The 25,179-nt window shown below is 40.8% G+C and overlaps 1 protein-coding gene across 7 annotated transcripts in view; it reads right to left on the reverse strand.

Annotated features, from left to right (window-relative positions):
* The window catches only part of ARHGEF3 (Rho guanine nucleotide exchange factor 3), a 281,832-nt gene that overhangs the window by 23,496 nt on the left and 233,157 nt on the right, over positions 1–25,179 (reverse strand). For all 7 annotated transcript variants that reach the window (XM_061618281.1, XM_061618283.1, XM_061618280.1 and 4 more), the window contains one exon: positions 8,958–9,065. In XM_061618281.1, the coding sequence (XP_061474265.1) occupies positions 8,958–9,065 (108 nt within the window). The remainder of the gene's footprint in view (positions 1–8,957; positions 9,066–25,179) is intronic.

Genomic DNA, 25,179 nt, shown 5'->3' on the forward strand with positions numbered 1-25,179 from the left:
CCTCAGTCAGTTTAAAAGCTGCTCTGCCACCTTTTTAATTTTAAGTGCCAGCAGTCTGGTTCCATTCTGGTTCAAGTGGAGCCCGTCCCTTTTGTACAGGCCCGGCTTGTCCCAAAATGTTCCCCAGTGCCTAACAAATCCGAACCCTTCCACCCGACACCATCGTCTCATCCACGCATTGAGACTGCGAAGCTGGGCCTGTCTGGCTGGTCCTGCACGTGGAACCGGTAGCATTTCAGAGAAAGCCACCTTGGAGGTCCTGGCTTTCAGCATCCTACCTAGCAACCTAAATTTTGCTTCCAGGACCTCACGGCTGCATTTCCCCATGTCGTTGGTGCCAACGTGCACCACGACCACTGACTCCTTCCCAGCACTGTCTACCAAACTATCTAAACGACGGGCAATATCCGCAACCTTCGCACCAGGCAGGCAAAACACCTTGTGGTCTACACGCCCATCACACACCCCACTGTCTATGTTCCTAATGATCGAATCACCCACTACAAGGATCCCTCCACCCCCTGGAGATATATCCTCGGCACGAGAGGATAGCTGCTCATCCCCCAAGGAATGGGTCCCTTCTAAGGGATCGTTTCCCTCTTCCTCAGCTGGATGCTCTCTTTCCCCGAGACCATCGTTCTCCATGATAGCAGGAGAGCTATCATCGTTGGAGTGGGACACAGCTATAACGTCCCTGAAGGCCTCCTCCACACACCTCTCTGCCTCTCTCAGCTTTTCCAGGTCCGCCACCTTGGCCTCAAGGAAATGAAGTCGTTCCCGGAGAGCCAGAAGCTCATTGCACAGAGAGCACACCCACGACTTCTGTCCAACAGGCAGATAGTCGTACATGCTGCAGGCGGTGCAAAACACCAGAAAGCCCCCACACCCCTGCTGGCTTCTTACCTGCATAGTTTTGTTTAAGGTTTATTACGTCAATGGGTTCAAGACTGCGGTTTAATTGAGGTCAGGGAACAGACGGGCAGAGTGGGGGGCCCTGGCCTCCTCGCCCTGCTGCCGAACTCGCTCTGCTGCTTAACTCGCCTTGACGCTTTGTCAGCTGGGGCTCCCTCTAGCTCGTGGAGCAGGCTCTCTAGCTCGTGGATGGGTTCGTCTCATTGTGTACAGAGTGGTCCCCGCTGTGTTGAGGGATAGTGGGAACTTGTGACGGTGACTGCCTCTGAGCGAAAAACGACAGCATGCCCTGAAGTTGTGAGATGAACTCATGGGACAGCTGCAGTCCCAGAGATGTAGACGGTTGCTCTTGTGTAGGCGGAAAAGTGGATGGCCCCACAGGCAGTGAAGAGGAGTAAGCCCCGGGTTGGCTGAGCGTTGGTTGTTCAGGAAAACCAGCAAAGTTCTCCTCATCAGAGGAAACAGCAGGAGAGTGAAAGAGAGTCGTCAACTGTGCATGGGTTGACCCCCTTGGAACTGGAACAGAGACATAGCGAGGCCGCTTGGTTGTGCTGTGGCAGGAAATATGTTTAGTTTTGGCAACCACTTTGGAATGCTTATGCTTTACCGCCTTAGATGGTTTAGGCTTGGTTGCCTGGTTTGTCTCTGGCTGTTGTTTCTGCTTGGTTGCCTGGATTGTCTCTGGGTGTTCTGCCATCATATATATTTAAAGGGTATCTGTACACGGATGGGGCAGAATGCACAGACCCGAACAGGCTCAGTACACGGCACACGAATGGGGCAGAATGCACTGGCAGATGGCTAAGTACACGGCCACGGATGGGGCAGAATGTACACTATGAACAGTCTTAGTACACGGCCATGGATGGGGCAGAATGCACAGTCCAGATAGCTTTGCACAGTATAAACAGGTTTGGTACATGGCCACAGATGGAGCAGAACATAATATTTGCACAGCTTTGCACAGTATCAACAGCCTTGGTACACGGCCACGGATGGGGCAGAATGTACAATTCGTGCAGCGGTGCACAAACCCACAGTCTTAGTACACGGCCACGAGTGGGGCAGAATGTACAATTCAGATAGCCTGGTTCACAACCACAGCCTTGATACAGTCCAGCGAATGTGTGGATTCAAGAGTTGTAGCAGTCGAATAGTTGGAACAGGAGGAGATTCTGAGTACTATAGGATTCTATCTGCAGCACACACGCACACAGCTTTAATATAACTGCTAGCCCCAGCTCTTTCGAGCGAGGCCCGCTGTTAGGATGGGATAGACCAAACAGTAAGGGCGGGAAAAAGGGAAGCAAACAAAATGGCGCCCGTCGAAAAGGCGGGAAAATATTAATCAAAATGGCGGATATGTTGCACAGTAACAACGGTGTATATGAGGAAGGAGCAATGGCGGACAGCGAGGAGCGCTACAAGCTGAGAGGGAGCTGTAAGAAAAGTTTTGCTGCAAAAAGACGTCTTCAAAAAGTGCTACAGTCGCGGGGTTGGTAACGGGCTCGCGGCTGTAAAAATCGGGTAGGCAAGCCTCCGCGGCAGCGAACTCCCGTAGCAGGGAGAAATATCTGTAAATATATGTAGCTGCAGTCACTAAAGCTGCCATTTTAAAAAATCCCTGTCTTTCTATGTTTTTGCCAAGAAAGCATTCCAAAAGCTTCTACAACAAATAATTTATTGTGTAGTCTTATGCATGTCTACTCAGAAGTAAGCTCTGCTGAGTTAAATGGGGACTACTCCCAGGTGTGTATAGGATCACAGCCTTAGAGAACTTTTGTCTGCTAGCACTTAGAAACAAATACGTCAGCTTTGATACTTTCAATATTCAGACACGCTGCTAATTGTATTTCACCTTTCTGAAAATGGGTGCTTAATTTCCTATGCACTAAATGATACCTTTCCCTGTCTTAATGGGGAGAAAAGGTCAACCAATAATGGCTTTTTTTATTCAACAGCGGTTTTGTAAGTGGTGTAAAGTCTGCATCTATACTGGAATTGCTTTTTAAGATGTTTTTAAATATTTTTTAAAAAATGTTTGTAAGATGTTTTGAGGGTTTTTTCCCTTGTCTGCTGCCCTAGTGTTGAGCCCCAGCTCTCCCAAGGGATTAGGGAGGGGAGTCGGTCGAGCCCCAGCTTCCCCAGATAGAGCAGGGGGAGGAATCAGAGGTAGATGAGGCTTTCGGGGACAATGAAGGAGGGGGTGTAATTGACAGTCTGCCAGTTCCCACGGACAGTTCTCCCACTGAAGCAGACCTCGCTTCACCTACAGACACCCCAACAGAGATGTTGGGGGATGACCGGGCGTGCGTGCCAACACCCCCCCCAGGACTCCCCGTCTGGCATTTCAAATGCTTTCCCACCTCCTGAAGCTGAGCTGGCACCTATCGAGCCTGTACTGCCAGATGAGCCGGTGGAGGCTTGCCCCCCTTTCCCCTAGCGCGAGACACCACCAGAAGTGGGTTGGCGAGAAGGTGCGACTTCGCAGGAGTCAGAAATTAAGAGCGAAGACCTTCCCTGCTTAAGGCGGCACCCCCTGACTCGGTTGCTGAGTCAACTTTCTTCACACACTGCAGAGTATGCCTAGGTAGCTTAGTTAGGGACTGTGAGTTAGCATAGCTAAGTCTATGAAACGCACTGCCTTTGAAGTAACCGCTACTCTAATAAAACAAGAATTAATTCCAGACTTGCCTCCATCTCATATCTCGCACTCTGGGCAGGACACCTAGGCTCCTTCCGGGAGGAGGGCAGGGATGGAAATTTAATAAATAAATGAAAAGGTCAAAAGGTCCTGCCTCAGTAGCTGTGGGCAAATGCTGGCATCAGACTTGAGGTATTCTTTTCGAAAATGTTTTTCTCCTCCAGCTCAAGCAATTGCTTCCAATGTGTGTTTTCAGAATGCAAGTCCTCTGTCACACACCATTAAAAAAAACCTAGAACAGTAGCATCTGGTCAGGAATTGAGCTAAATACTGAGCAAAGATGAACAGAAGTTATTTCTTCTGCTATTTCAATAGTCAAATTTCTTGGCTATTGTCTCCATTTTGGTTAATGACTGTGCCAAGGTATTGATAATCCTTGACAAGTTCAGTGTCCTCATTGTCAACTTTAAAGTTACATAATTCTTCTGTTGTCATTACTTTAGTCTTCTTGACGTTCAGCTGTAGTCCTGCTTTTGTGCTTTCCTCTTTAACTTTCATCAGCATTTGTTTCAAATCATTACTGGTTTCTCCTAAGAGTATGGTATCGTCTGCATATCTTAAATTATTGATATTTCTCCCTCCAATTTTCACACCTCCTTCATCTTGGTCCAATTCTGCTTTCCAAATGATATGTTCTGCATATAGATTAAATAAATAGGGTGATAAAATACATCCGTCTCACACCCTTTCCGATGGGGAACCAATTGGTTTTTCCATATTCTGCCCTTACAGTAGCCTCTTGCTGCAGAGGGAGCCTTAATGGAAGTGGGACAAAATAGCCAGGGGGCAAAAAAGGCACAACATTTTGGACTAACCACTGGTTCAGACATGGTGTTAAAGAGAGGACTTGAAAGGAGAAGCTAGTTAAAGGAGAAACTAGGACTTGAGGCAAAACCTCAAAAGGGCCCTGGAAAGTGAAGGGGCTGTGCACTACAGTAACACCTCAGTTAACAAAGTAGATGCATTCTTGGACATTACTTCTTTAACAGAAACTTTGGTACCAGAGGTAGGAATAACATGGAAAGAAAAGGGATAGGTTCCTACACTCATTCATAGATGGTGGGGGCAGCTTCAACAGAGGCTTTAAAGGGTGCCTATCCAGCAGCCAGCCCCCCTTTCTCCTCCTCTGAATCATATTGGATCCTTCCCTCCCCAGCCCTGGGAGAAAGCAAGAGATTTCTTTAATGCACAGGAAACACACCAGCTTATCAGTTTCACCCTAGCAAAGCAAAGGCACAGGCTTATCAGTTTATTGGTAGCAAAGCAAAGACACAAGCTGGTCAGTTTCACCTTAAAGCAAAGCCATAGACTTGAAAGTTAATCCATAGCAAAGTAAAGCTGGTCAGTTTCACCTTAAGAAACCTTTCCTTAAAAGGAGTTTCTTCCTGGAAGATTGGTTAACTGAGGTGTTACTGTATTGGCAGGAAGAAAATGGGCAAGTACGGGGGGACTGGGGGGTGGGAGACTTCATGACAGGGAGCAAAGCTGCATTTGGCTGTTAATTCAACAGTAAGAGACCCTACGAAGATGTCTGTACCTTAAGAGTGTCATAGAAGGAGAATTGTGTAAATTACACTTAAAGTTTAGGTTGCAACCCTAACTCCACCTACATGGAAGTACTTGTAGGACTTACTTCTGAGCAGGTGTGGTTAGGATAGCACTGTTAGCCACTAAGTCAGCCTGGCCCTGCTAGCGGTTTCAGTGTTTCACACCCATACCACAGCATAGTAAGACATGCATTCTCTGGCCCATACACTGAAATGCTGCTAGCCTAGACTGAATGCACCCAAAGCACTTTGGTATCATGTATTTGTTCTATGGACTTCATCCTGTTGCAGCCACATTCACTGAGCCATGTTTACCCTGGCCTTTGATACCCAAGATACATATTTTCAGGACCCACACTGTTCCTCTGACTGTAAATTGTTTTAAACTATTTTTAATATTGAATTTTAAATTGCTGTAACATGTGCTGCTGAGAACAGACAACAACTGTGTGAAAGCGTTCATAAATCGTCAAGGAGGGACGAAGTCACTGGTTCTTCATCAGGAGGCATCTCTACTAATTTCCTGGGCAGAGCGCACGCTACAATCATTGACAGTGGAATATATAAAGGGAGTAGAGAATGTCCAAGCGGACTGGTTAAGCAGACAGGAGATGTTGCCAGGAGAGTGGCAGTTGCACAAAGATGTGTTCAAACAGATATGCAGCAGGTTCGGAAGGATGGATGTGGACCTTTTCGCTTCAGGTGTCAATCATCAACTGAAGAGGTATTACACTCGCTATCCATCTCTCAGAGCAGAGGGTGTAGATGCCCTAAATTCTCCTTGGCCGAAGGCAACACTGTATCTTTTCCCTCCTTTTCCATTGCTATCTTGGGTAATGAAAAAAGTAAGGATGGAGAGGGCCAATGTTGTTCTACTAGCACCAGATTGGCCAAGGAGGCCATGGTTCTCAGAGCTAGTCAACCTATCTGTCGAGCCCCCATGGCGTCTGCCTCTTCGACCAGATTTGCTGCTACAAGGACCGCTTCGCCACCCCGATCTCCAATGGTTGAGCTTAACCGCATGGAAATTGAGCGGGGCAAACTGCTGAGGGCTGGATTACCAACGGAAGTGGTAACCACAATACTGGCATCTAGAAGACAGTCCACAATAAGAAGCTACCAGTATACCTGGGCGGCCTTTTTGAAATGGTGTAATAGGAATCATGTTACACCTAGGAAGTCAGGAACTGCAGAGGTGTTATCCTTTTTAAATGCTGGTTTGAAGAATGGGTTGAGACCCAATACTTTGAGGAGACAAGCATCTGCGTTGTCAACAGTCCTGTCTAAGTCTTCTTATGCATCACTGGGAGCTCATCCCTATATGAAACAATTTCTAAGAGGGGCTTCACTATTGTCAGCACCTGTTCATCATTGTGAACATGGAATCTTCACAAGGTCTTGGCAGCTCTTCAAAAACCGCCATTTGAACCATTGAAAACGTCTACGTTACAAATACTTTCCTTCAAAGTATTATTTCTCATAGCAATAACTTCAGCTAGACGAGTATCTGAACTTGGAGCTCTCTCGGTGGCAAAACATCTATGTATCTTCCATACTGACAGAGTCATTTTGAGAACAGATTCTACTTTCGTTCCAAAAGTTAATTCAGCCTTTCACTGTCAGCAGGAAATAGTATTGCCAACATTTTGTCCTTCGCCAAAGCATCCTCTAGAGCACGCTTGGCATTCATTGGATGTGAGGAGAGCACTTAAAGTCTATATAAATAGGACTAGGCCAATAAGGCAAACTGATTCTTTGTTTGTTTCTTACCACCCAACTACTCTCGGTAAAAAGGTGTCCTCCTCTACTTTGGCGAGATGGATTAAGGGCTGCATGGCCTTAGCATACAGTTCTCTCAACATACCATTACCTTCAGGCATCATGGCTCATTCCACTAGAGCAGCAGCTGCCACTGCAGCTTATTCAACAAATGCATCTCTTCAAGAAATATGTAGGGCGGCCACTTGGGCAAACCCTAATACTTTTACTAAACATTATAAAATAGATATTTATGCTTCAGCTGAAGCAGCCTTTGGGAGGCGAGTTATTCAGCAGGTCCTGAGTGATCATTGAACATTTATGTACCCACCCAATCAATACGTCAGCTCTGGAACATCCCACTTGGGGGTGTCCTGGTGCCCACTGGAGAAGGAACCGTTTTACTCACCAGAAAGGTGTTTCTCAGCGGGCGCCAGGACACCGCCAAGGCCCACCCTGGGATACAAACGACAGGAAACATGATAATAAAACGGGTGGACACTGAAGAGTCAATGATCACTCCTCTCCCATGTATCATTCAGTGGAGTTGGCAGTCGCTCTGAGTAGAGACTGTATAGTTATTTTTACAACTTAAGTGTAAAATGTATGTTTTCATGATAATTACAGTTAATGTTGTCACAGTTTTTTAGATATGTATAAGTTTATATTTTAAGCTTGGCCAGACGGCGAACTAGCACTCCGTGGGAGGGGCCGCATTAACGGTCGTTTTGGAGTGTTAACTCTTTCCTGCCTCAAGCACTAGCAAGGAACACATAAGGGACAGGTAAAAAATTAAAGAGAGGTTGTTGCTGTTGTTGACATAGGCTGGATCTGAGTGCCAAGCCTCACTTCACCTCTCCTCTCCTAAAAATGCTGAAACAGAGTACCACCCCTTCTCACACAGTCCTAATATCCATTAACTCTTTCCATGGCAATTTATATGGGTGAAACAATTTCCATGTCAGACTGCAATGTAAACTGCCACTGAAAATATCCCAATTTTCAGAAAGATAATTTAGAGTAGAATGAGAGATGACTATGGCTTCTTAATTATGTTTCTTGTTATCTGATAATCTTTGTAAGTTCCATTTTCTACCACCACCAGCAGCCAAAAAAGACCACACATAAAATTATTTAATATTTATAGCATCAACCATAAGTAATTTCTTTTTCTGTCTAAATTCACCCTCAAAGTTTGCATAGCAGGACAGCTGTTTTATCTGTATATATTATTATGCAGTCCATATATTAACATAGATATAGCATGTTGAGCCCTGTTTGAACCATAACACCTGTAGACTGCACAAGTATTTTTCTCTAAGCATTTGAAAGGGCAGATAAGGAAATTGCTCAGTGGGAAGTGGAATATGAATGCTGAAGTTGCCTAGCTCAATAATGACAGATTATCTTATGTAGCACTACTTCTGCATTTTAATCTATAGTTTCAAAAGAGACAGGAGCTCCTAGACAGCTATATTTTTAGAGGAAAAGGTCCCACATTAAGTAACTTAAATTCTTATTAATGACAAATGAAAACATTTTTTATGCATGCAATGCTGTTCAAACAATTTTTACATTGGCATCTGTGTAAGAACAATGGAAAGAGATCTATTTCAGATATTTCCCACAAAATTATTTAATATTTTGGAACGAGCATTGACCCGCCTGCAGCAGAAAAATCATTAGGAGTTTATCCAATGCTAATCCTATTCAGAGTAGACCCATTGAAATTAATGAATTTAGGTTGTCATGCCTATTAATTTAAATGGGTCTACTCTGAGTAGGATCATCATTGGATATAATTCTAGGAATTCTGCATAACAGAAATCGTTGTGCGACAGAAATTAATCCCTTGCTTTTAACTGAAAGAGAACACTGTTACTCAGACTTGAATTTTGATTGTGAAAATAAATGTTTTAATTGCTTCTGTATGGATGAGCAATATGCAAAAAAAAATTTTTACTAAAAAAAAGGAAAAAAAGGCAGTTGTATTCCTTGTAATGGTCGCTACTTAATTAATAAAAAATAGATTTTACCTGAAGTGTCTGACCAAATCGTTTTAAAGGAGTTGCTCGGACAGGAGGAATTAAACTGGCTAGCGATGTCACTCTAGAAAGAGGCCTGACCCGTTTATTACTGGGTTCCTGCAAAGGTTAAACAAAATAGTTACATGTTAGAACAATAAAGCAATACGGTGCTTCCATAAAACAAGTGGGGGCCCATAGCAAAATGTCACAATATATCCCAGCCCAAATGGGGCCCCTCTTCAGGGCTCCGACCAGTCAAGAACCGAAGTCTTGTAGCACTGTTTGGGGCTCACAGAAGAAGGAAAGGTTTCAGGTGGGAAAGGAAAAGGAACACTACCATTCATCCTGAAACCTTTCCACACTGTATATAGTGCTAATGGGCTCAAGCCCAGGTCTGGTTGTTGCCTCCAAAGCTGAGCACATTCTTGTTGTAGTTTCCCCTTTTCCATTAAAAACAAGCAAAATGTTGAGGGGGAAAATACAATCAAATATAACATTAAAACAATAATATTTACTAAAGACAGCACCAAGCAACAGATCAAAACAGAAGGAGAGAAGCCAAGAGGATCACCCTTGGGAGAGAATCCCACTATTTTGTTAACTCTATCATAAAGGCCTAATATCACATTCCCATCTGTCTGATCTCATGTAATGATGAAACAGAGAGCCAGGTCTTACACGTCTATCTCAATAATAGGGCAGGTTCATGTGGCACTAGATGATTTCTGAGGATAGCTATATACTGTGGAGAGGAGTAAAGAATAGTCTTTTTTCCTTTCCTGTCTCCTGAATCCTCCCCATATAGCACAGTAATTGGCTGCATGCTGCATACCCCTCCTAGCCCAAATGAACACATCCTGCACCTTAATCTGTCAGGACTTTACACTGGCCAATATTTCCTATGCCACCCGCCTCCATCCTGAGCATTCCACAAGTCAACCACCCTTGACATTTTCTGGAAGACCCTGAGCAAAAGGCCTTGCCTCATCAGGCCATGGGATGAAAAAACTCTCCTCCGCTTTCTCATATCCCAAGTGTACAGAAATCACTACCTTATTTTGATATTAGCGAGATTCAACTATTGCAGTATATGAGTACAACCAATTCTCATGCTTACAATGAAGATTCTTCTGCTCATTGCACACAGATCTGGCAAACATATGAAACATCAACAGTACAAGAAGAAAATGTTCTGGAGGGAGCAAAGAGGCACAAGAGACATACCTAATTTCACACCCCTACGCTTACCTTGTGGTGAAATCCTGTGCATGTTTACTCTGAAGTCCCATTGTGTTCAGTGGGGCTTATTCCCAAGTAAGTGTGAATGGGATTGCACCATTAAAATGTCCATGCACATGCATTTAATCACTTCCCTGCAAAAATCCCTACCCCCTCTTGTAATGCATAAAGTTCAGCGGCAATGCTTGTTAGAATGACCTTGCCACTGAAGGGCAGAGATACAGGTTTAAAACTGAAATCTTTAGCTTCACATATTTCTTCTGGCTGGTAATCATTATACATTTCTGTGCTCAAGAAATATAAACTGATCTCTAGGAGGCAAAACTTAGAGAGCTAAAGTTTACAGTATTTACAGAAGTCATTTTGTACTTTTGATCATATGTACATCTCTCAAAATTATTATACAATGATACAATGTCCCTTATGTTTATTGAAATGAATCCAGTTTTTTTTAACTCAATAAGTATCTGGCATCAAAGAGCAATTCAAGAAACAAAATATACAATTAACAACCCATATACTACTTCATCCCTTATGCGTTAAGAAATTCTGAAGGATTAATATTCTATTTCTGCACATCAGAAAAGTGTAAGAAGCAGGGAAAGCTATAGCAATAAATAATTTTTAAAAGTTTACTATTACCCTTGCTTTTCTAATCTCCATCCGACATGGAAGGGATCTTGGGCAGCACATGTAAAAGGCTAGGCTTGATAGAAAAACCCAAATCTTCCAGGTGATGTCAATAAACCCATGAAAAAACGTATTTCAAGCACATCCTAAGTCCATTCACCTCTCTTTTTCAGCCATGATTATGAAGTTTGCTTAAGCATCTTATAAGTCCAGTTTCCTAGAAAAAACACTGGTATAATAAACCAGATCTTTCTATTGTCTTCCACATGTTGGCAGACTCTTGTTAGCAATTCTTTATGTAAAAAAAAGAGTCAGAACAGAGCTGTAGCAACATCACTAATATTGATCAGAAATGTCTTTCTGTCAGTACAGCTATAGATGAGATGGCTGCATATTTATTTGTCCACATTTGGTATAAAGCTGAAATCCAACAACATTCCTAAAACATGGCACAAAAATACTAAAAAGCCCACATAAAGAATGGATCTATCCACTTGTGGATCCTGGTAGCAAACAAACAAACAAACAAAAAAGCCGTCTGCACCCAAATCTTCATCAAAGGTACATTCTGTATCTTTCGTCTTCAACAGCAGTCACTTGGCTCAGCTTTTTTGTAGGTACATTTATTTTTACGCCATTGCAACACCGCTGGAATACTGAACATACTAGAAAAGTCTTTGAGCTTTCTCTGTGATTCTCTTCTCAATGGCGCCTCAGCTATCAGCTTATTTAGCATGCCAATGCTGCTGTGCAACAATTCTCCCACAGCAGACAGAAGCTGCTCATTAATCACACTGCACTGCAGTTAGAAGACACTGAAGTCCCAGTGGGTTAGAGAGCTACACTTCAATGCCCCCATAATATAACAGTCTATTTAACAGCCTATACTGACTTATAGCTTATTTCTAAAATTAAGATTCAGAGGTTGCCTGAGAGTTGTTATCCTTAGACTGCAATTACTATCAACATGAATGAGGAGTTCCAAAATGCTTTAGTCATACACCCTTATTTCTCCCCACGAACAGCAACCTTCACTAGCCAAACAACCTGCTCTTGTCCTTAGATAAAAGCAACACATGATGTTGCGTACATTCTGACTTTCAGTTCACCTCCAGCTTCCCATTTGCTATGTACACATTGCACCTTTTAGATGTTCATCCAAACCCTTGGATTCTCCTTAGCCACCAACAGCTCACATACAGCCAGGGAAAGGATAAAAAGATCCAACCTCTTGAGCAGGGCAAGATCCATTTTGCCTTATCCACAGAATTGGTATTCCCACTGCTGGCCCACTGTCAATTTTGTGACTTGACTCTGTGAGTGTGGATTGTGTCATTTAACTGCACAGAAGCCACTCACAAAACAGCATCTCCCACACAGCTTGGAGAACTTCTAAAGAGCACTCAAATAAATGGGCTCAGAGATGGTGATAGCAAATCCTGTAAACTGACTTTATTGACTTTAACAGATGTACCAGTAAGGAACATGCACGTTCAGTCCCCCTTCTCTAACAACTATCACAGAGGCAACTTAGCAGTTTGTTGCCTGGGCAACATTGCCTTGTGTGAGAGACTAAAGGGGTTAGTATTTCGTTCATATTATCTCATTTGAATACACACCTCTGTGTTGGTTGCTTTCACTGGAAGAGTCAGTGTGGTGTACAGATCAGTGTGTCAGACTAGGATGAGTCCCAGGGAACATGTTTAGTTAGTTCTTAAAAGTTAACATAAAAAATAATAAAATAGAACCTTGGCCATTTTATGGGCTGATATTAGAATATTTAGTTTTGTTTATTTGTTTATTAGATTTATATCCCACCTTTCCTCCCAGTAGGAACCAGTGTCACAAACGAACTGTCAAAGGTTTAATTTGTCTACGGAAGCAAAATCAAACAATCAAAACAACATATCGTGGGCCAGTTTTAAATCCAGCATTCATTGGAAAAGATCGTATTACAAAGTGAATCCATATTCTGCTACGGTTCTAAAGCAATTTTATGAAGGCTCAGCTGGATTTTTTTTCAATTTGCCTAGCAAAATGATGCCATTATTGCAGGGACCTCTAGGACACAGATCGCCAATGTGGCACCCAAGGGCACAAATGTGCCCACAGAGGCCTTCTCTGATGCCCACAGCGTCCTGTCCCCCCCCTCACTGAAATTAGGCTTGAAAGAAGCTGTCTTTTTCAAGCCTAAGAACAGTGCAGAGGGCAATTTGAAGGTGGTACCGCTGGGGAGGGAACAGTGACCCAACATACACTGCAAATGCCCCTGTGCCACAATAAGGCTTCAAAGACGTCTTCCATTGGCTGGAACATTAGGCTTTCTTCAAGCCTTAAAACAAAAGAGGAGGGCCTATTTTGGGGGTTACAACTGGGAAAGAGTTAACCACTCACTCCCCAGCTGAGACCCCCCCCCCCTGAATCATCCCTCCTCCTTCCGGGAAGATCTCACATCCTAATTAGGCTTGGAAAAAAGCAGAAACATTTTTTTTCAAGTGTAACTGCTGGCAGGGGAAAGGACTGAGCATTTGTATGTGTGGTTGTTAGTGGTTAAGGTGTTGGACAATGACCTGGGAGACCAGGGTTCAAATCTCCACACAACCATGAAGCTCACTGGGTGAGCTTGGGCCAGTCACTGCCTCTCAGCCTCAGAGGAAGGCAATGGTAAACCCCCTCTGAATACTGCTTACCATGAAAACCCTATTCTTAGAGTCGCCATAAGTCGGAATTGACTTGAAGGAAGTCCATTCCCATTTTTGTGGTATGCACAGGGATGGCAAAAATCCACTGAATTTGGATTTACCACTGGATTTTTCAATCCAATATCCAATGTATATGCTCCATCTTTGTGAAAAGATCCTGTCTGCTCCAAACTTCAGCAGCTTTCCCTGACATGAGATTTCCCTTGAATATTCCCTCAAATATATTGTTTTTCTGTTGATTTTACTCATAGCACAACAGTAAAGTCTCTCTCTCTCTTTCTCTCTCTCTACTACCCTCCCTTCACTCAAATATAATCCAATCTCTAAATGAGGAGGAAGCAAGCCAAACCTATAATAGCAGAGGAGGATGCAAAGCCACTTTCCTTTCCAAATGTAGATAATTCCTTTCCAAATATTGATGGTTTCTTTTGAAATATCAATAATTCCTATCAAAATATTGATAATTCCTTCATTTCAAAATATTGATATTTTCTTTCATATCAATATTTTCAAATAAAATACAGATTTTTGAAAGAAGATATTGATATTAATATCAATATTTTGGTGGAGGGAAAAAATAGAACTGGTAAAAGTAGCAGATAGCAGACAAAGAATGAACCTAAATTGACAGTGCCTGTTACATCAATGGAATGCTTTCAAAGTGGCACTGACCAATAGATCCCATCCCTATTTGAGACAGAAATTAATAAACCCTAATCGCATTTTAACTTATCTGACCGTAAGACATAGAAAGTCTATTAGTTTGCTTAAGAAATAGGAACCCCTCTAGTCTCAGAAAAAAATCTATTTGTTATATTAAGTTAATATTATTTTACAGTATTATACAGTTCATTCAACAAGAGCACCCAAAGGCTCCTTCTTATTCAGTAGACTAAAATGGGGAGTCACCATTTCATTGTGCTCAGTATGTCAGATTATTCTTTTGACCATTCATCATGTTTACCTTTAAAATGTGATCTGTCATCTACAAATCAGCAGCAGTGAAAGGTTTCAAGCCTGCAATCCCATGGTGCACTTATTTGGGAGTATATCCCATCTATGGAACTTAGTATATGTGTCTAGGATTAGGCTATAAACTCTCTGTAAACTCAAAGTCTTGCAGAAACTTTTCATTAGAAAACACTACAATCAGAAAACCCACATTTAAAAATGGGATTTTGCTATTTAACAGCCCAGTCCTAAAAAGCACTATAACATGTATTTATAAAATGGGGATATCAGTATTTATGTGGATCACAGCATGTTGCCAGCCACAGATATTGGGCTGGGTTTGAACAATTCTATCTTAGCTTAATGAGCCTCATATGCCTACAGAATGCCCCTTTGTACTTCCCTTTGCACAAATGGAGAAACAAACCACAAAACGTCAGTTAGCGGTATTTTCCTATTATGTCCAAACCAGGAAACTATGGAAAATAGCTTCCAAACAAGCCAGGATATTAAATCAATTTTAAAGCATGGCTCCCTATTCTGGCTTGTTTGGAAGTCATTCCAATTTGGACAGAATGAGTCACAATAGTTATTTGCAGCTTCCTGGCTTGTTTCCCTGTTTACACAAAGAGAGGAGCAAAACAGGTGCAAGAGGCTCATGATCATTCAAAGGCAGATGAAAAGTAAACCAGCTGACTGAAACTGGCAGATGTCAATAGAAGTTATTTCATTTACTGAAAACATTTTTGTAAACCAGTTAATATTTTAAAAAACCTCTAAGCTGTGTGCAGCACAAACACAGTAAACAATATCATTTAAATACAACATAAAACCAGTAAGACAGTCTTACAAAAGCATATAAAAACAAAACCAAGAATTCAGTGAATTCATACAGACAAAAACAGGGTCCCATAATATGGGTCAGGAAAACCATGGGCAAAAAGGCTTTACAAGATGTCTGAAGCAACTGATGGTTGCTGCTTCACATATGGCAAATGTAAGGGAATTCCACAGCAGAGAGGCAACAGCAGAAAATGCCCATTTTCACGCCACCATTCTATGATATTCTGACTTCTATTGTCTCTTTACCTAGTACACAACCTAAAAATTCATCTCCATCTTGGTAACATAAAAACTGCCATGTTTCTCTTTCCTTCTGTTTTCAACCTAACAAGCAACAAGGACTTAAAATTGGGAGACAGAGCCAGGAAACTGCTTTTTTTTGTATTTTCAAAAAAGGAGGATCAGCCATTGTAGATTTCTTTTTTCTACCAACCCTGGATGTAACTTAAAACATTCATTGTGTATAAGCAGGTACAGAAATTTCAGCTTAAATAATTTTATACGGACGCAAATCCCTTGCCTAGAGAATATTGGCAAACACATCTCTGCAATAATCAGGTCTCCTGGCTCTCTTGGTATCAGGTCAGGAATTTTATAAGGTGACCTGATATTAAAAGACAAACTCTGAGAGACCTTACACCATTTGAAATATTAATGCGGTCCATAGATGACACAGGCAAAGATTGGTGTCCTGCATCTACACACTTCTACACAGAGATATGGGCTCCCCAGATGGGCTGAGGAGAGTGTGGGAAATGGAATGGAATACAGAGATTGAAGAAGCAACATGGAGAACTATGTGGCCTAGATTTCCATACCACTCTATATCAGCGGTCACAGAGGAACTAATGTTAAAAGTGGTACAAAAATGATATCTTACCCCGGTCAAGTTGTCGCATATTAATAAAACCATCTCCCCTCTATGGTTCTTTTCCCCATATGTGGTGGACATGTGTTAAGGCGGCTGAGTTTTGGGACTCGGAGTTCACAGAAACAGAAAAAATCACAAAGCAGGTAATACATAAAATCCCAGAATTAGCCCTGTTAAATCTATTTTTGAACGTAAACCAGACCCTTAAGGATAAAAAATTGATTAAAGGTAAAGGTGTCCCCGCACTTATCGGGTGAGTCATTTCCGACTCTTAGGGTGATGTCTTGTGATGTTTGCTAGGCAGACCGTATCTATGGGGTGGGATTGCCAGTTCCTTCCCCAGCCTTTCTTTACCTCCCAGCATATGCCGGGTACTCATTTTACCGACCACGGATGGATGGAAGGCTGAGTGGACCTCGACCCCTTTTACCAGAGATTCGACATCCTCCTTCCGTTGGAATCAAACTCCAGCCGTGAGCAGAGCTTCAGCTACGTTACTGCCGCTTACCACTCTGCACCACGGAGGGTCTTTCAAACAATTGATTAGGTTTCTTTTAGTTGCAGCCCGGTTATTAAAAACATGATTTTGGAAGGATCTGAAAGGTATATCTATTTTGTTATGGTATAGTAAAGTCTGGCAATTACCCTTAATGGAGAAATAGTTGCAGAAGCTAAGGATGGTGAAAAGACAGAAATGTCAAAATTATTTTATGACAGAGTGGGGGAACTTTATTATATATACTAATGTAGCAGACAATAAAAACAAAGTTCCCAAGGCTTTTCAAAATTTATGGAACTTATAAAGGTGACCAAATAATAATAACTGATTATTTGCTTGTATACTAAAGTGCAGGAAATTTTATTATATATATGTGTGTGTGGTCTACCCCTTACCCTCAATGGATGTATGATTTATTTTTCTGAAAATTAATAAAAAAAATTAAAAACCTGCATAGCACCTACAAGAGCCTAATCTCCTCCTACTTTACATTTGAAGACTGTGACTAAACATATTATTTATTTCCAGCATTCATAGACTGCTTTTCACCACTGTGTAGCCACAAAGCAGTTTTCAGCTCAATCAATAAACAACATAAATGCAGACTTTGTGGCTCCAGCATCAAAAATACCTTTCCTCCCCTCTCCCTCTACTTTGCTTTTCATAATTCTTTCTAAATTAATGTTGCTTGCTCACTGTAATCCAGGTAACATGTCCCAGGCACTCCCAATGAGAAGAGGGCTGCCTTCTGAGAAGTTCTTTGGAACTTGGGGCTATAGAGTTTAAAGGAGTGGTGTTAGGCTTTTGCTCACTGTTTGGGCAGAGTGTAAACGAAAGCTCTTGCTGTGGTGAGAGATAAGCTGGAATACCTCTCCTGATTTCCCAACCTGGCTCGGCAGCAGCCATACTGGGTCCTGGAGCACACTAAGGAAGGATCAACTAACCCTATCCTGTCACCGTACCCTTACTCCGCAAAGGGAGGGAATCTTTAACCTTGTTGGCCTATAATAATAATAATAATAATAATAATAATAATAATAATAATTTATTTATTGGTCGCCTATCTGTCCAGGTTAGTGGACACTCTAGGCGACTTACAATAACAAAAAGCTATACATAATATACATATACAAAAACAAACCACAGTCCTAAACAATTTAAAACCAATTTCCAATTAAAACATCATAAAATTAATCCTCCTTAATCCCACCAAAAAAAAAAAAAAAAGCAGCACACAAAAAACAAACAAAAAACAAACAAACACCCAGAAGTCCCACCCCTCCTCCACCTTTCCTCCTAGTCCCTGATATAGGTGATGCTTTTTGCCCTATGGTTGTTCGTGATTGTGAGAACACAATAGCTGTGAGAGAGGCTGGTTCTGTTTATTCAATGCAGGTCTAGTTCGAAGCCTCTTGGAGCTCTGTTTATCATTGAGAGTGGGATATGTCCTTGGGAAAGACAGTGATGGGAACAGAACCGTTTAGTGGCCAGCTATACTCACTAGTTCAGGGGTGGGAGACTTGCGGCCCTCCTGATGTTGTTGGACTCGACCTCTCAGCAGCCCCAGCCACCATGGGCTGAATGGCTAATGATCAGGAAGGATGGAAGCTGTAGCTCAACATCGGGAGGGCCATAGATTCCCTGCACCTGTACTTTTTTTTTACATTTTGGTTGGTCCTAATAAAGGTACTGCCTAGGGTGGCTCTGTGTGTTATGCTTCACAGAGGACAGTGCTCTATTTGAACCAGACCAAGTCTGGTTTAAAGATAAAGAATCCTAAGAAGGGAGAGCAGAGACCATCAACAGTAATCGCCTGCAAAACAGTTCAGTCTTTGCCATTATAGTGAGATGTAGTTCTACTCAAATTATTGCAATTATTTCTTCATTTGCATCTATACATATTAATCAACATATGCAAATGTTCTCTTTTTTTGATTGCACCTCTTTTTGTGTATGATTCATAAGTGGCCATGCTAGTAGTCAAGGAAAATAAGCATTCTTGGATAGTGCTTTTTGTTTCATTTCTACCCTCTGTATACTGGCACAGTGGAGTTCCTTTATCATACAGCTTGATATAGCAAATATAAGTATACAGAGTTAGGTGCAGTTCAAATTCCTAAAATGGCCTGAGCATGACAACAGATTATGAGCAAGAGGATGTGCTAAAAACACCTTCTGATTCCTGCCAGTATTGCTACTTCAGGATCTTAATCAGTACATTGGGTTAATCTAAAAAGCAGGCCACAACTTTGTATGTTGTATAGATCACAGTACAGCAGAAACATCACCGGAATGTCAGGAGTCGACAAAACATCATTAGATTGAACAGCATTACATTATTTATTTTTAGGATTTCTTACTTGTCCTTCACCATAAGGTCTCAGGGCTGGTTACAACGAATAAAAATGCAATATTAAAAGCAGGTAAAACAATTTAGATCAGAAGAATAGGATGCGTCCCAAAATTCAATTTTATAATACAACAGTAAAATGCAAAAGTACTTTTCAACCAACTTTTTAATTTCAGCACATACAGATTCTGAGAACATAAGAAGTTTTGACAAATATGTAAGTCTTCAATGAAATAATTTGCAGAATTGTGTAAAAGCAAAGAACTTCAGTGCAAGGTTATACTGTATTTCATTTATTTAAAACATTTTTATGCCACCCTTCATTCTATTCAGAATATTAGGGTGGGGTACAATCAATTAGATTGAATTTACTGTCGTAAACACAAGTACTGCCATATTCCTTTGTAACAAATAGTTAACCACTGGAATAAATGTTGAAACACTATTTAATGGTAATTGTGCACCTATTAAGTTTCTGTCATAACACCAGATGAAGTACTGTAAATTGTCTATGTCACAATACTGAGGCAATTGAACTGATTTACAGCCATTTAATTAATCTGTTGTACAACTGTAGCTAAACTAGTTTGGAACTGCTTCTAGCATAGTATACTGTTTGATTGGCCTTTAAAATATATTTCATGAGTGCCCATAGATGGACACATTACATAGTAAGAGAGAAACATTTCCACGTCTAAATCTATTAACGGGGGTGTGGCAAAAATGTTCACAAATCCCTTGGAAAATGTTACAGTTCTCATGTAAGATTTCCACTGGTGGGTATAATGTGATCCCTTTCAAAAGGGAATCAGTTTGCACAAAGTATTACATTAGAGTATTAAGGAAACATTTTGAAGTACCAGGAAAGGCCTGGTACTCTAAAGAACTGCAAAATATTCACTACACAGTGGATACTAGCAACATGCATCCAGCAAGTTCCATAATTATAAGAATCACGGAGACTTGGTTTTCTTTTAAAAGGAACAGCTTGGGCAAAATCCTGCTTTATTTTAATTGCAGCTTTAATTATTGCTAAATTCCCTGTCCTAGTTTCAAGGCACAACCCCTTTGAATGTCTTTCACATGAACTATCTTGTGTACTACTTAAATACATGTATTTCACAGAGACATATTTCTGTGCAAAGTTCAGTTCCAATGCTAGTGAAGTTTTGCTTCATTTTCTTTGCAGCTTTTCAGAGTGAAACAATGGCATATTCTTTTCTTTAACCCCCATTCCAGTTTCATTCCCTTCCTTTGTTTCTTCCCTTCTCTTGTGTCAAATTTTAGATTGAAACATGCCTTCCTATGCTTTGTAAAGTGCTATGCACACTGATGGTACTATCATAATTTAAATAAAAATATAGTACCTTGTGTGTCATTGTAGTGAAATACAAATAAATGCACCATGCAATCCTTAAATGCTTAGAACACCATTAATTGTTTACATATTGGAAATTTGCTCATTCTTGCTCTCTTGCAATTTATTAATCTGATAATTCAGTGAACTAATCTTCACTGAGAAGAATTAATAGTTGGTTCAGTCAACTAACCTTCACTTACCAACAACAACAAAGCATATTACGTCATACCCTTATATAAATTAATATAAAGCAAAATTATCTAAAAATCAATCAGTCAGATTTATAAATGCACAAGCCAAAGGCCAGCACATGTTAAAAAAAGAGTGCACACAATACATACATAAAATACATGGGAAATATAAATAAACAGATTTTTAAAAAATGGATGAACAAAATAAAATAAAAGAACCAATACAAATGCACTGAGCTATAGCCCTAAAATAAATTTGGCTCTGCTTTTCCTTGCATCCAGATCAAGTTGTTGTTGTTGTTGTTTATTTCTATCCCATCTTTTGGCCAAAAGGCCCTCAAGGGGGCTTACAGAAAATAAACACAAATATAGAAATACATATCAATAAAAACAGTACAATTTACAAAAATTAAATAACAAGGTAATAACATTAGTAAAAAGCAACAATATTTATTTTTTATTTATTTTATTTATTAAATTTATATACCGCCCGACTAGCGATAGCTCTCTGGGCGGTGAACATAAAATAACAATTTTCAATGAAAATACAACAAATCACACTTTCCTAACGCTTTCCTAATAAATTCCTAACAATTAGACAATGTCTACTAGTTCTTACATCAATATGTTGACATGAAAACAGGCAATACATCGGGTAATCCCCTGGTCCCCAACATAGAGCCAGCCATATAATTCTACCATCAAAAAGAACAACATAACAGATAATGTAGTCTGCAAAAGCCATGATTAAAAAGAGACAGAAGGATACTAGGGTGCAACAAGTCTTTGCTATTTATCTCCAGGATCTCGCCTTGCTATAGGTTCGTGAGGTGCTACTTATCTGAGCTAGCCACCAAATCCTTGTGGAATTTCATAGGTGAAGAATGTTATGGCAGACGTACAATGGTTTTATACTCTGAGTGGAAGAAATGCTATGTAACTATGATGTCCAAATTCACAGAATGTGTATGGTTAAAAGATTGTCACTGTCATGTTGTCATGAAGGAGTCGCAAAATATTCACAAATTTATCAAGGCATCCAGTTTTCAGAAGGATGGTCCAGAGAGCGGTTCGATTGACAGTATCAGCCTTAGTCAGATCAATACACGCCATAAATAAAGGTTGATTCAGCTCCCTGCATTTTTCTTGAAGCTGCCATGCAGTGAAGATCATGTCCATTGTCCCCCTGGAAGGGCGGAAACCATTTTGAGATTCGTGGAAGACATCCTCTGAGATCAGCAGGAGGCGATTTGCGAGGATCCTTGCAAGGATTTTACCTGTGGTAACAAGAAGAGAGATGCCTCGATAGTTCCCACAATCTGTTCTATCACCCTTCTTAAAAAGAGTGATAATTATGGCGTCCCTAAAGTCTTCTGGGAACTCCTTCCTCATCCATATTTTTTCAATGAGCTTATGAAGCTGTGTAAGTTCAGGCCCACCTTCTTTAAAGATTTCAGCAGGAATCCCATCAGGTCCACTAGCTTTGTTGTTCTTCATTTGATTGATGGCTTTACTGAATTAGGGAATACTGCAAGCTCGTCTCTAGTTTGTTGTTGTGGAATTTGCGAGAAGACCTCACCAGCCACAATAGAGTTATGATTAAGGAGGTCGTGATAATGCTCTTTCCAGCACAGTGCAATAGACTCTTCGTCCTTTAGAAGTTTGGTACCATCCACTGAATGTAAGGGATTTATACTGTAATTTGTTGGTCCATAGATGGCCTTTGAGGCATTAAAAAAGCCCCGTGCATCGTGAGCATCTGCAATGTGCTGGATTTCTTGACCTTTCTTTATCCACCAGGCGTTCTTAAGTTCTCTAGTTCTTCTTTGGACCTCAGCCTGTGCACTGGCATAGATGTTTTTCTTAGCAGCACAGTTAATGTCTTTCTGCCATATCTGGAAGGCTTTCCTTTTCTTGTCGATGATATGTTCAATCTCACTATCATTCTAATCAAACCAATCCTGATGTTTCTTAGTTTGGTATCCAATAGTTTGTTCACATGCTGCAATAATGGATGTCTTCAGTTTAATTCAGTGTTTCTCGACATTTTCAGGGAGTTCTGTCGGTACATGTTTCTTGAGAGCTGTTTGAAAGCAGGCTCGCATAATAGGATCTTGAAGGGCATGGATGTTCATTTTACGCCTTGGTTTTCTTCCTTGCAGCCTACATTGAGGAACAATATTAATGGCCATAGTGGATTGAATTAATCGGTGAACTGTCCAGCAGTTATCAGCACTCTTCATGGCCCTGGTGAGGACGATCTCTGGCTAGATAGTGAGCTAGATAGGCAAATAGTCTGACTCTATACAAGGCAGCTTCCTATGTTCCTAAGCCCCCAAAACAAAGTGGTACAGGGGCAGGGCAGAGGCAGGGATGGATCTGCTGACTCCAAACGTGGTCCATATCCTAGAGGGCTGCCCAAAATGGGCTCCTCTCATGTGCCAACCTAGAGCTGGTTCCACAAAAAAGAGGGGGAAAAATACCTTCACACCTTCTATCCTGGTGGGCAGGGCTGTGGATCCAGAAGTGACAGTGAATTTATCTCTTTCCATATGTCCTGGCAGCTGGTTAGGATTGCTCTGTAAGGATGTACAGTGATGGACTGCAGCAAATCACAGCTCTCTGCAGCTCATTAGGTTTAGATTTGAAGCAGCCTGTGCACAAAGTGCTTCTGCACATACACATGGGATTGCCCAACCTCCCATCAAGCAGTATCCCCTCATGTCAGATGTAGCCCTTCCCCAGAGGGTCTCCCCAGACAGCTTCAACAGGGAACAATTATAAATCATCATCTGCAATGTTATCACTAGATGCAACCAAACCCTTTGACAAGGTGGAGTGGTGGTTCCTAGTGAAAATTTTGAAAATGCAAGATTTTGGACAAAAATTCATAAGAGTCACGCAATGGTCATATCACAATAATCAAGCTATAATCAGAATTAATCGGCAACATTCTAAAACTATGTATTCAAAAAGGAACGAAACAAGGATGTCCCCTCTTCCCCTCCCCATTGTTTGCTTTCTACTTTGAATCACTAGCAATCAAAATTGTATCAGACCAAACTATATCAGGTATTTCCATTGACAAAAAGAAAAGAAAGAAATTGGCATGTTTGCATATGATGTTTTACTTTTCTTTACAAATCCAGAAAAATCAGTTATACAGGCAATGAATTTAATAACAGAATTTGGCAACTGGGCAGGTCTTCAAATTAATTCTAAAAATAATAAATGCTATGGTTTTTTCAAAAATAAATTGTAGCTTAGGGATGCAACCAACAAGTAAATAAAACACCATCACAGATAAATAAGGCCAGACATTAATAGTTAACCAAAAGAAAAAATTATTACATTTTCAGATCAATAACAGGTAAGTAATATGTGTTAGAGATCACACAAGATGGGCATTATTTTTTTATTTTTTTTCTTTCTCTTTACAGGTACATTTTTCAGATTTCCAGATAGGCAAAACAGTTAACTAGCTCCCTGTCGAATTATACCAGACTGAGGTATACAAATGAGGAATTCTCACTTCTGAGTCATAAATGTGAGCAATAAAATAACACCAAGTAGAAAAGAATCCATTTCACGTCTGTCCCCTCATCACTCTGAATTTATGGGTCAACTTTGAAATGTTATCTTTTAATATGACTACAGAAATCATGGAATTATTAAGACAAATAATAGGCATTTCAACTCATTGTAAAATGATAAAATATCTTGGAGTTTTCATACAAAGAATTTAAAATGAATTGAAAACTATTAATTATAACCCCTTAATACAGAAAATACGTAAAGACCATATGAAATGGTCAAAACTAAATACCTCATGGCTGAGTAGAATTGCGACAATCAGAATGAATATACTACCTAGACCGGCATACTTGTTTCAAATACTACCCATACCTTTAACTCACAAAACAATTCAAAATTAGCAAAATACAATTCCTTCATTCATTCACAAGGACAAAAAGATCCTGATTATCCAAAAGTATAATGTATAAATCTACCAAAGGAGGAGCACTTGGAATCCTTCAGAAATATGCAGATTCATTTCAAATGTTTGCAGTATGTGCCTTTACATGTAATGACAATGCTAAACAATGGATACAAATTGAATGCCCAGAGGACGACATGGGTCTACTCAGAGTACTGCCATTAAAAACAGGTAAAATCAAGTGGGAAATTGTGGCAATAAATCCTTTCCTATGTCACACATTACAAACATGTTGATGACATCTGTTGACAGAGAGATAGAAGGAATGCAACCCTGCTTGTTCTCCTTGATCTCTCAGCAGCTTTTGATACTGCTGACTACAGTATCCTTCTGGAACGTCTTGAGGAGGTGGAGCTTGGGGGCACTGTGCTTCAGAAGAACACACCTAAGGCCCCAACAAAAGTGGTTAGAACTTATTACCAAGCAAACAACAAGTAACCTATCTTCTTCTAAGTCATCATGAGTAAGAAAAGACAAAAAAGATAAGACAAAAAAAAAATCCTGTTCTGTATCATGCTGCCCCCCCCCCACTACCACAAAAACCCCTTTCCTGTTGTTTACTTCCCGGCACCTACTGCCAGTTCTAAGTTGCTTGCAT

This window comes from Rhineura floridana, chromosome 3 (assembly GCF_030035675.1).
Source record: "Rhineura floridana isolate rRhiFlo1 chromosome 3, rRhiFlo1.hap2, whole genome shotgun sequence".
Taxonomy (NCBI): Eukaryota; Metazoa; Chordata; class Lepidosauria; order Squamata; family Rhineuridae; genus Rhineura; species Rhineura floridana.